Source organism: Chaetodon auriga, chromosome 6 (genome assembly GCF_051107435.1).
Source record: "Chaetodon auriga isolate fChaAug3 chromosome 6, fChaAug3.hap1, whole genome shotgun sequence".
NCBI lineage: Eukaryota > Metazoa > Chordata > Actinopteri > Chaetodontiformes > Chaetodontidae > Chaetodon > Chaetodon auriga.
Window position 1 is genome coordinate 12506163 of NC_135079.1, and position 13368 is coordinate 12519530.

The 13368-nt window shown below is 41.9% G+C and overlaps 1 protein-coding gene across 5 annotated transcripts in view; it reads right to left on the minus strand.

Moving 5' to 3' along the window:
- scaper (S-phase cyclin A-associated protein in the ER) overlaps nt 1-13368 on the minus strand; it is a 57801-nt gene that overhangs the window by 27608 nt on the left and 16825 nt on the right. For all 5 annotated transcript variants that reach the window (XM_076733990.1, XM_076733988.1, XM_076733991.1 and 2 more), the window contains 4 exons: nt 12340-12447; nt 8091-8227; nt 3802-3867; nt 3349-3475 (listed from right to left, as the gene is read on the minus strand). In XM_076733990.1, the coding sequence (XP_076590105.1) occupies nt 3349-3475; nt 3802-3867; nt 8091-8227; nt 12340-12447 (438 nt within the window). The remainder of the gene's footprint in view (nt 1-3348; nt 3476-3801; nt 3868-8090; nt 8228-12339; nt 12448-13368) is intronic.

The following is a 13368-nucleotide window of genomic DNA, read 5'->3' on the forward strand; positions in this document are numbered from 1 at the left end:
GAAGCAGCTGGCAATTCCTGCAACACCGTCGGCAGACCAGCAGACCAGCCAGATTGCACTTTGTAGTCTCCTCCTACCAGACACTTTAATTAAAGCGGAGAGGAGGGCACAGCCTCAGTCGTCCTGCCCCGCCAACAGATGGACAACAACTGGCAGAGTTCATTAAGGACTGGCTTCAACTTTGATCCATACCTTCAAGTCATGATTTCTCTCCATCACAAATAAAACCCAACAATGACAAAGACGAGTATGACAGATCACCCTCTCCTCAAATGGATTTCATCATTACACAGCCTTACAGAAAAGCTTTAGAGCGGTAAACAAACGTCCGTGGGCCGAGTCGACTGCAAACCACAACAAGGCTGCTGGAGTAAACATTCTAAGGTCGAGTATAAACTTGTGTGTTTACGAGACATAATGGCACATGATTTAGTAGAGCGTGTGAGTGTGGGGCGAATATGGAAATGGGTAATTCTACAAACAGTGTTTATTCTATAAAATGAACCGAGATTAATCAAAAGGCCAATGTGGTGCAAAATCAAACCTGCCACAGAAACCACAGACAGCCTCTAGTTGTAACTAATACACAAAGAAACTTCGAACCATTTCACTCCCTATTGGTCTTGTGGCGAGGAAACAAAAATGAGGTTGCTTGGGAATAAATGACAGTTTAGAATGAGAAAAAAACAATGACATTAGAGAGTCAGACGATTTCCATTTTCAATTAAAGTTTTTATTCATTTATTTATTTATTTATTTTTCAATGAAACATCTGATTAGTTGACAACTAATGGCAGCCTCCGAGATAACAATATTCAGGTCTCGGATAAAAATGCTCAAAATGGCTTAGTCTAACAGAAAATGTGATAATTTTAGGGCTGAAACTATCAGTTATTTTATTGACAAAATATTTGAATATGTATTCTGTCAATATGTATTATTAATTTGATCGATATCTCATCTAAAAAAAAAACTAAAATGACGACAAACGCTCATTACAGTGGCCAAAGGAATGTCCTCATACTGTGTACTCTGTCAAACATTTGTTTTTTATATATACGTTGTTGCTAGAAGCTTGCAAATTTACAATGTCCAACTTACAAACGTTTGGTAAAGTCTTTGGTAAAGACTTCAGTGATGAATCATCTTAAAATTACCATCAGGTTTTGTAACTTTCCATATTTTTAAGTTTTCTTAAAACCACTGAGTAAAACATTTTAATTCAAGAGTGGTGGAAGCACTTCTCCATCATTACGATGGAAAATTTCTAAACTGAACTGAACAGCATGCGCCTTATTTTGCCGTCTTGGCAAAGGTCTGACACAACTAATCTGGGCTGTATCTGTCAGTCTGCTGGAGGCCCAAGCAAGACATTTTATTATCCTGCCACTCTTGCCCTCCCGCCAACAAATGTCCCCAGATACAACTCCCACCAGTCCCACGGGTTGGCCCAGCCAGGCTCTGACAGCAATGAAAATGTAGTCCTCTGAGAGCACCATGCTCCTGACTGCTCCTTACCTGTCATACATGTTGCTCTTTTTTAGACAAGCTTTAACTGAAAGCAGCGGTAAACACTTTAGGCAATATATAAACATACATGCTTAATAATAAGAAAAGACTTTGGGAAACTAGCTATTCTCAATCAGGGAAAAGAAAAAAATCAGGTTTGACGCAAAATAAACCATTAGAGGCCACAGAGGGAGAAACATACTGGGGTCAGAGACTAGACGTAGCCTAGAAAACAGGGGAGGAGTGGGGGGTTGGGGTGGGCCCAAACAGCAGTGCAGGAGAGGGAGTGTCGGGTGTTGTCTAAGGAATTAGCAGAGAAAGTGGAGACTGAATCAGATATGGGGGAGAAAAACAAATTTCTAGGTGAGTCAATGACATGAGAGATGCTTGTTAGGTCAAATAATCTAAACGGTCCCGACTTGATGTGACTCAGGGGCCAGACAGCCATGCTGACGGAGACTCTATTTATTTGACTTTGTCCAGGGATTAGAGAGCCAAGTGCTCCCCAGGCTGCCTCACTGGCCAATCACATTGCTCCATTCAGCTTTGGGTGAATGTTTCTGTAAGAAGCTGGTGAAGCAGAACCTGACAAAACAGTTTAAAAAAAAGTGCTTTTAAACTGAGGTTAAAGACAAAGAAAAGCACCCAGACAGAGGCTTGATCTGCCTCCCTGCCAGCAACACCACTGTGGAACACATCTCCAGTGGCCCACTGACCTCTGACCTCCCACTGGGACTATGCAGCGCTGAGGGGAGGAGCCCTCATGTAGTGACAGCTTGTGAGCTACTCACATCACACTGGTCTCCTCCTCTCTCCTTACAGGACACTGCGCCACCCACCTCAGCCACCTCTTTCTTTGCGTCCCCAGGGAAATTCAATAATAGCCTCTCCAGCCGTCCTCCTCGTCGCTGATGGGACACCATAATCTCTCTACCCTCACGCCCAGAGGCATGCACAGTGGGATGTTACGATGGCTTGAACCACAACTTGGCAGGAAATTTATGCCTCATTACAGGAAGTGGGCTGTATATTCTCCTCATCATAAACATGGTGGCATGTGTTTTAATTCCTCCTCAAATTGATGCGAGTTTTACTGTTATAAAAAAAAAAAAAGTCATGCAACAAAACCTCTGGGACAGATGTTTCAAATCAACCATAGTTACCATAGTTATAAATGTCTGCCATTATATCTGATAATGATATATATTTATACAGCTGTAAAGAAGTGTAAGAAAAAAGCAGAATCTCTAAAAAAAAACGTCATATTTGCTGGGCTTTGTTCAATAAAGCCTCGTGCATCAATGGCATTTCATCTGGAAATCCAATTTACTATTGTCTAAACCAGTGACATCTGAGTCGAGCAAGCCGCACAGACAGGAGACAATGCTCGCTCTCGTGCTAGGAAGCTCCTCTATTGGTACCATGTGCACAATGAAAACACGGTTAATCTGGTCTTCATTAGCCAATAACCAAAGGCAAGTTGGTTTGGGGTAAGTGATACTCTACACTGGAAGGGTGAGACACAGGGAGACACAGCCAAACACAACTCATCACTGAGGAGACATGCCAAAGGGCTGGCACAAGCCCTGCACTGCTGCAGTCTCTTCAGACAAGACGAAGCAGGACGTTCCCTGCAGACCAGCACATAATGCACCAAAAAGGATGGCCCCAGTATTTGCAACTTCAAACTACTGTAATACACATCTACATTAAAGAAAAGTAAGCATTTAAGTGCATAAAAACAACTTGATATTTAACATACAACCAATATGTTAACATAATAATCTCACGCTGTCTATCACATTGTCTGCTGTGTCTGTGTGATCCACGTGTTGCTACCTGTTTCTCTAAGATGCGAGAGATCTCTCCCAGAGTTCGGTCCAGACCAGACACTTTGTTGTTGGCCCACTGACCGCTGTCTTGTCCCTGCAGCTGCTTCAACAGGTCCTTCACCAGGCGCTGCAACCTGAACATGCACGAACTCACAGTTAGCACAAATGTCTTTACAAATACCAGCTCTTCATTCATGTTTCCATGCTACCTCAGCCAACTTCTATGCACCATAGAAAAGCTGAAACGACTAATCAAGTATTAGTAACAAAAGAATAAACAATTTTGATAATCAATTAATTGTTTGAGTCATTTTTTATGCAAATAACTCTTATTTCTCGGGTTGTCAGACAAAACAAGCAGCTTAAACATGTCACCTTCGCCTCTGGCATTAGAATAAAGCATTAAAATTAAAAGAAAACCATGAAACCTCAAATTATGAAAAAACAGGAAAACACTCACTTGGCCTTATATGGGGAGTCAGGGACCTGTGTCTTTGCCTCCATTGATGTCTCATATTCCTTTGCTCTGCAGAGGGAGAAATAGGAAAAAGTCTTTGAATCTCAGGAAAAAAAAATAGTTTGGCCTCTCAGTAAAGAACACAACAGATGAAAGTGTGAAGAGAGAGAGGAAAAAGTTCAAGCCGCGTTTGTTTATTTGGCCCGTCAGCCATTCGCTAACTTGGCTTAAAATAATCAGACACCGGCTCTGAGGGGACGGGTGTTTTGCTGCCATCGGCTATTATCATGAAGACTTAACTTCTAGCTTTAAATCTGCCTCCCATTTTTTAACAAGGGAGGCTCAAGTTCTTCACTTCACTCATTGTCAAATAAACAGTTAATGAGGGTTACAGGCAATGCAGCCAGTGTTTTGAATGTGTGACCTCCTTAAAGGTCATGGTCATTAGAGGACTGGTGGCATTACTCCAGCAGCCAGACTGAGAGTGTGGTTTTGTGTGTGTGTGTGTGTGTGTGTGTGTGTGAAACCGGGTGGGAGATTCTGCCAATCAGGCATTCCCAGACATGATAAGTAACTATTGATCAGAGTCAGACAGAGCGCCTTCCGGTTATCCATCACAACACTGATAGGATCAAACACTTCCTGGAAGACAACAGGTGGATTTGTCCCGGCAGGCTGGACAAGGACCAACCGAAGCCTCGTCCTCTTTTCACAATCTCTTGTATTCAAGGGCAGTCATCTAACAGCGACCGACAACTCACTCAATATTAAGGTAAAACCTAAACAAGCAGTCTACAAGATCAGCCATACTATCAAAATAAAGAGAAAAAGGACACTCTTAATGCATTAGATGACTGTGTCAATAGACTCAGTTGTGAGCGGGTATAACAACATGTTTGTGCCGCTCTTCAGTATTAATTGTAGATATAGTCATTGTCCATGTCCTGTGAGAAGGATGAATGAGTAGCACAGACTTGCTTTCAGAAGGCCCTGAACTATATCCACCCTACTTGCCATTCATGATATTTCAATATTAATTGCTGAAAGATTTACATCTAACCAGACTGAACAGGGAGCAATTGCCAAGCAATTCATTATTGTCAGAAGCAGCTGGTGTTAAATGGGCTATAAATATATCAGTGATCAGCAATAAGAGAGACAGCGCGAATCTATAGTGTAAGATTATAAGCAGGTTATAACAACAGATCTCAGTTCCTTATACTAGTAGACACACTAGTTTCCAGTGCAGCACACATTCAAACCAAGACTACAGTGTGCACAACACAGACGTAGAAAAGGAAGCCAGACATCAGTTCAACAGCAATAAAGAGGATTATTAACCTACACACACACCTAAAAATAGACTAATACATCAATAACTCAGTGTACTTAAATCCCATTTGCTTGTATGCGCAGAGTTAAGAATGGAGATTAATTCACAAGCGGGACATTTTCCCCTTAATCTCAGGCAGTAGACTGGCTAAAATGAGCTAGAGCCATGCTTACCACCTCATACTGTAATCTATACTCCATACAGGAGTGTCTTTGTATAAGTCCACAAACACACACACACACACCACAACACACAGGCCACTCTGTTCCCTGCTGAGCGAACCACAAGGAACCGGCTACAGGCAAGCGCCTCATATCTGAGTGTAAGGGGAGACTTCGGTTCCAAGTTCAGGACTCATCCTGACACTAACTGACAGCCTCCTTACATAAAATTTTAACAGCATATTTTCCTTCCCAAAACACTTATTAGAGAATGTTAGCCAAGCCACAAAAAAACCCCCCGAAAAAACCTGTGGGTTAAAATTTGTGTGCACTGCTTTATGACAGAACAGGGCTGCATGTCGGCCTGGTGAAAAGTCTAGTGAGAACCACTCACGTTTTACGGACACCATACGGTGTTCCAATAAAACGGTTCATTTCCACCCGGTGGTGAAGCGGCTCACCTTTATGTTTACTGGGGCTCTGTGTTATTTATGACCTCTGAAAGCCTGCTGCCTTTGAGTGCTAGTCTCCGCAGGGCTGGCGCAGGAGTGACGGTGAACAGAGACAGATCATGTTGTCACTTTCTCGGTACCGCTGAGCCTCACAAAGCCAAAAACAGCAGCACTGAGAATAAAGCACTGTAGCAAAGTGGGACGTGGTTTTCAGGCCGTGGCTCCTCCTGGAAAGTATAATAACTATGAATTCTCCTTTGTGAAATCTCACTCAGGGTCATATCTGTAGGTCATTTATGATAAGAGGTTGGAGGTTGTATTAGGATCATTAAGTCTGCCTACACTCACAGAAGGACATTGACCTCTGTGACACGAGGGAAGACATTTTCTCTGCCATTGCTGGACTTAAATTGGCTTAAATCTTTTGTGAGAGTGGTGCTAAAGTGTGAAAGATGTTCCCAAGAGGTCATCAAGACTGGGCTTCTCACCAACTCTGCTCCTCTCACCAATTTCTCTTCCTAATTGTGCAAAACAATGCAATTAACAGAATAAAATGATTGATTGTAGGCGAACAGAAACCAGCCTTATGCAAATGACGATTTCATACCGGTTTATAAATCATAAATGCCATAATTTAAACCCATTTATAAATCTTTCAAATATACTTTATTTTTTGAAAGTTACTTGCTTTCTCTGCATATTTGGAGAGGGAGATATTAAAATCAGGGGAGGAAAAAAAGCTGCTAATTTTCATACATTTTGGTGTCCCTTTGTGCATCCATTGCATCCTAAGAACTATTTTTCATGCAAACTAATATTCTAATTTTTAATACAATGTATATGGGTTGGAGGAAAGTATCTACTAAAATACTCATGGGGGCATGTTAGAAGTTCTTTACGTGGAGACAACAGAGGAGGGAAATACTGGTCATTGTGTTGATGAATACACTGACCCAGTGTACAGCAACATACTGTATGTGTACTGTATAACCTGAGAATTCAAAATCATATACGAGCTGTATAAATTGGATTACTTATGTTCAACATTTGAGGCCACATTATCAACACACCCTCCATTATACCGTAAATGGTAAATGGACTGCACTTATATTGCACTTTTCAACCTGAGGGGGACAAAGCCATTTTACAATGCCTTATTCACCCACACACTCACATAAGGCGCCTGGCCATTGGGGGCAATTTGGGGTTCAGCACCTCGCTCAAAGACATTCAAGCATGTCGACAAAGCAGTCAGGGATCGAACCACTGAGCCTGTGATTCCTGCATGACCTGCTTCTTGAGCCACAGCAGCATCATCAAGTTGGTATTTTTCTGTCTTCTTGCAGAGGTGTGCATCAGCACTGTGTTCATTCCAGAAGATAAGTTTGCCTTTCTGTTGTGTTTTTTTTTTTTTCCCTGGTGCGTCACAGTCAAAGTTACGAATGTGCGTGAAAATAGTAAACCGTAGAGAGCGGCATGAAGGCCGGTGACAATGCTACAGAGGTTATTTTATAAAATCTTTTACTTCAGTCTCTTTCAAACTCAACGGCAACTGAACGATTCCCCTCGAGTCAGGAGAAGCTCTCTCTCCTGAAGAACAAAATCACTGTTGCATGCTGCTCCCATAGACTGTTAAAAACAATATAAATACGCAATATTTTTATTTTTATTCTTCAGCCACTGACTGGAGAGTGATAGAAGCCATATCTTGCTTTTAGCCTCTTTCAAGACTAAAAAGAATGACTGAGTGTACATCTCAGATATTAATGTCATCCTGCTCAGAGTGGAATACATCCAATAATCTGCATGAATAACATCTTGCTGTGAGTACTGTCAACACGGCGTGTCTTTCACCCCCCCGTTATGACAGCCAGTTAAACTGATTGAGCTCGGGCCCAGGCTCTGACACACAGCAGCTCTGCCTCCTATTTGTTGATTACTATTGATTTTCTTTGATACTTCATTTAAAAATCAATAACTCAGAAGAAGAAAAATAGGCATGGCTCATACATACTTTAACATACATCCTGTACACTGAGGAGAGCTTAAGATTTGGCAATGCCATGGCAGCAATTTGGAGGAAAGCTCTTTACAGGTGAAAGCCGCGGCCCTGCAGATCGATTTGCAGTTTTGCTGCCCAATCACAGAAAGTGGTCGTAAATTAAGCTCATCAGTGTTACCTTGTGGACAGCCAGGATGCACATAACATCTGCTTTCCATCTCCTTGTCACTCATAAAAAAGTCCTGGCACAGTCTTGTCCTCTGTGCCTGTAAGAGGATGGAGAGGGAGAAACATAGAGAGAGAGAGAGAGAGAGACAGACAGAGAGAGAAAATGGATGTGTTACCTGGAGTTCATCCTGGCGCGGAGCTTCTTTGCCTTCTTCCGAGCCTTCTGTCTCTCTTCTCCATCCTTCATGCTCTCAGAGGACACTGAGCTGTCCGTCACAATATCCACAATGTATTTCTTCAAGGAAAGATGCTCCTAGAGTAGACAAAATCAATACATGACAGACATCGCTGGCTAGGTTTTGTACCATTACATTTAGCAAGCTTCTAAAATAGCTACTGCGTCTTTTTTTGGAGGCAAAACAAGCTCACAAATCAGCTGCGGAAAGTAAATAAACACTTTTACACAAGTACTGTACCAATCCCTGAAAAATACTACAGAATGAAGCCTTACCCTCGTCAAAGCTCAATAAAAATCTAACAATACATTAAAAAAATACTATCTTACATATGTTTTTCTGATGGAATATTTAGGCATTTTTCCAAATTAAGTTCATTTATTATATTTATCTTGATGAATATCTAAATTTATATTCAGACAATCTATGTTAAGGCCATCTGCATTTCAATTTTGATACTTTCAGTATATCCTTTGTACTTTTACTTGAGTAAAACTCTGAATGCAGAACTTTTACTTGTAATGGAGCATTGTTACAATCAGTTTTAAGTAAAGGATAAAAATGGTGTCTATTGTACACTATAAGTCATAAAGAAGTGTTGTCTTCTTTTCTGTAAGAATTTGCACTGCAACAGTAATTTTAACCCAAATTAGGGTGGAAATACAACAGCAAATATAATCCTTGTTAAATGTCTCCAAGTAGAGATTAAACACTGAAGATGTGTCACTACGTATATTGTGTGACATGCAGATCTACGCGTCTCAGTAACACCACTGTGTCCTGTAATTACCTCCAATACTCTACAGCCTTTTGAAGGCACCCGCCTGTGGACATGCTAAAAGGCTGGAGGTGTTGCCTCCTGTCTGGCCCTGTCAGATGATTCTGATATTTCCACCAGGAGACGAGGGAATGTAACCCAATTTCAACAACATGATGCATGTGCAAGAAACCAATTACCCAATTATGCTGTCATCCAGCACCCCAGAGGATAGGATGGCCTCGCAGATAAAGGCTTTCCATTCAGCAGTCGAGCTAACCTGTGTGTGGGATGCTCTACCCTTTGGTCACAAGTGTTGTCAGAGCACCTGCTGCTTGAATAGAGGTTTTCACTTGGGGTCGTTGGAAAAACAGGTGTTCTTAGGCAGACAAAAGCGTGCTAGAGTGAATTGGTGCCACAAAACTAGTGACTGAATATAAACCATGTTGGTTTTATGGCCCTGGAAACTTGTTTCTATGAGTAATGACTACAAGTTAGAAGAGTTTCGCTATTCCACAGAATTGATTTTCTGTGTCTTTTGTTTTGTCTATGTTTTCTTCAGTGAGTTTTCAAGTGGGCAGGACTCCACTGGGAAAAGGTGATGTCATATATTTTTGTGTGCACCAAATCAAGCTCTTGCAAGATTTCATAAAAATGTGATGACAGTTTTGGGGTTGTAAAATCAGATGTTATACCACACCAACATGGCCCTAATGATGCCAATTTGCTGAGGTTTTGGGTTAAAGCCTTGATAAATAATATGCAACAATGTTTTTTGAAGGTGATTGTTGCATATTTGGTAATGAATATTCAATGTTACAGAAAATATACGGACAATTTCAAGCAATATTTTCATGAGCTTTGATGTTAAAGTAGTTAACTTACAAATCTGGTTGAGATTAAGGATAATTTGAGTGTTTTTCCACAGACTAAAAGTATCAAGAGTAAAATTGAAATGAAGAGATGATGATAACTTTGGAAATAAAAAGGGCACTGTCAGTGAGAGTAGCACATTTCCAAGGAGGGACACGTGTCTGTATTTTTATGCACACACCTCTGCCCTCCATTCCGTGAGACTACAGGTCAGTCGTGACTCATGACCGTAGCTGTCCCTCACTCAGGGAGGCAGCGGTTCAGTAATCTCTCTGAGAGGCTATCCAGTGCACTAGCCACTCACTTAATGGAATCGTCTCAGTGACGTATCCAAAACATCTTTGCAAAATCACACTGGTAATTTAAAAGGGTACCTGAAATATTAAGCTGTCAAATGGAGCATAATGCTGACACACAGACAATGATCCTTTGGCAAATTAATATATAATGATTACATCCCATTTCCTCTTGCTAGGAGGCTAGTCTGACTAGAAGTAGAGCAGACTTTGAGTGTTTGAGACAATGAGACTTGATGACAGACAGGTGTCTACCACTGAACCAGTGTAACAAAGCAGCAAAGACGCTGGCCTAAGGGCATTGCTACTGCACAATATCACAGATTGCCAGGAATACGATACCCCCTAAACATCTCAGCCGGTTTTTAGAACTGCTGTAGGTCTGTTTGAGTCAGGGAAAGGCAAAAGCAAATATAGATCCTATGGAATATGTTCATCCAGGGCCTCTTTTGTCACATACAATGGCCTGAGAGGTAGGCTTTCCATTTGGCGTGAAACTAACAGCTGTATTTCATGTTGGCTACTAGGTAAGATATGATACTACACTGGATACAGTTACCGTCACTACAGTGGTTTACATGACATTTTTGCAGTGAACTGCATCCTACCAGTGACATTTAAGCAGGGGAAAAGCAACACAGACAAAAAGAACCCCCTGAAAACTATTCATCGGATCTCTCAACAGAGCGCTTCATTGCTATAACTAGACGAGAGATCAAATCTCATAACAGTGTGGAGAGGGAGAGGCTCTCCTCAGCTGGCAGTCTGGATGTTTCATCACGGTTCTCAATTTGTGGCTATCAGTGCAGCTTTAACTACAAGACCTTTAGGACTATTCAGTGCAGGCTCTGATACCCTCTGCAGCCTGGTGATCCCTCTACTGGCTGTGCTTGCCAAGAAACGTCTTTCCTCAGAGAAGCCACCAGTTTTGTTGAGCTGCCGTGTCTAAAGGTGATCAGTAAATCAAGTCAGAAGCCACGGGCATTGGCTATTACCTGCATCATATTATACAAGGACAGATGGTGAGTAACAGGAGTGATTGCGATCTCAAGCTCTCTCCCCATATATCAACCCTACCCTGTTGATAATCATTGTATTTTCAATGTAATTTGCTTTCAGAATGAGAGAAAATGACTAAATATGAAGGCACAGGGCATTTGCAGCCCGCTTCCGCTGAAAAACTATGGAGTGACCTCTGCACAGTTGAATCAACTATCTTCACTTTAATTAAAAATCTTTCATTGCAGGAAGAGTTATGGAGCTGCAGTCTGGAAAATTGTTGGCAGTGCTAAGAATTAAATAGTGGACACCAAAATGAGCTTTGATATAAATAACAGGGGGCCACATGAATTTATCTAAACAAAGTCTCCAGACGTAGACTTTAGAAAAAAGTAGTTCTGGCCATCTAAACATCATCTGTTAGGGATACTGCAATGACTAATGGCACAATCCAGCAATGAAATACCTCAAGTACAAGATATAGATTTAGCTGGATGCAGAATCGGAGTTCAGCAACTTAAGCTTTGACTGATTAGTATTGACAATATGCAAAATGGGCTAACAGTAAAGCCTCAACGTGAAGTCTTACGGAGGGATACACACTGCAAATGTATATGAAGTATTGCTCATATATGAACTCTTTATTGTACTGTATTGGTGAAAAGCTTCTCTCTACTGCTTGTATTGTTTATCATACTGTCAAACTAAAAGAATGACCTTCATTTGGACAGGAAATGATTTAGAGGAAGGGGGTGGGGTGGGGGTATCAATTATTTCCCACTGAAAAAAAAAAAAAAAAAAAAAAAAAAAAAAAGCCTTGAATGAAGGAGCTGCCGGGGCCAAAGGTGCTGCGTATAGCACCAACAGTTGTCAGCTTCACAATGAGCACCGCTGAAAAGCCAATCTCATATTGCAGCCTGAGAGGTTATCTTGCATTAACGAGCTGCTTCCCATGGAAAGGCGTTCCATGACACAAACAGCCTGGAGACACGGGGGTGATGTCACCCCTCCACTGAAGCACTGAGCCCTAACTGTGTACATTTCAAGGCCCATTTGTAATCTCACAAAGCCAGCAACAGAGCCGTGGCAGTATATACAGGGACGCATAAACAATAATAATGACCATGTCATAAAAGGCAACCACGGTGTCTCTTTGTCTCTTTACATGCCACAAGCAGCAGTAGGGCAGTTTTCTCCAACAGGATGAGTGGATGTTTGTTCCTTGCAGGGTGTGTGTGTGTGTGTGTGTGTGTGTGATACGCACCACTTCCTCGTCAGAGAGCTCCCGTCCTTGGATGCTGCTACTGTCTCGCACAGCCTGTTGGTGTCTCTTGCCCTTGGTGTGGCTGAACAGGTGCACCTCTGAGGTGATCTACAAACACAAACACAGTGGTCAGAGGTCACCGCTGCGGACACAATGGAGACAGAGGCAGGAAAAGGTCAACAGAGCCCCCGTGGGACCCTGGTGAAACGGTATACCACATGGGCTTGTCAATGGGACATGACCTGCCTCCACTAAACCTCAGTTTCAAGTAAGTACTAAGGAAAGGAAATGGGATTTCTTGCATAAGTCTTATCATGCGTAATTTGCTGATACTGATAAAATGCCTTTACGGTTATATTTCATTGTATTACCTTTTTTTAATGAGCTTACAGAACGAGAGCACAGGTGAATGAAAGAATCAACACTTTAACACTCTTACGATTTTAATACTTCAAGGTATCATGTGTAAGAATTGGCCACCTCTTGAAAGTCACTCCAAACAAATAGGGGGCAGCATATCACCAGACTAGAGAACTTTGGCTGTAGCTACTAGTTGCTGACCACTAGTTAGCTCAGCAGTGCAGCTAGTGGCCTGCTAGTCTGCTGCGACAGAGAGTATGGTGCACCGGGGGATTGTCGGTGTTTACACCATGGGGAATGGAACTGGGCCTCCCACTGAATATTTACTGTGGCTCTGACTAGGACTCTGACTCTGACTCTGGGGAAGATGAAGACATGGCAGGCCACGACAAGAGAGCCGTGCACCAAGAGAGGAGTGAGGGGAAGCTTCTGTCATCATCAGTGTGGACTGTCTAGAGCTGTAATGTTTTCACATCCAACTCTGAGAACCAAACCAGAGTTTGTGATTGTTGGAACAGTAGAAAGACAAGACGGTTTTGGTTGAGGTTTACTTTGTTTGGTATAAAATTGTATTACATGACAGGACGGCCTGGGGCTAGCTAGTTAGCATGCTAACTTTAGAAGATATCACTGCAGCACAATATAGACATTCATTTTTGGATGTTTTCA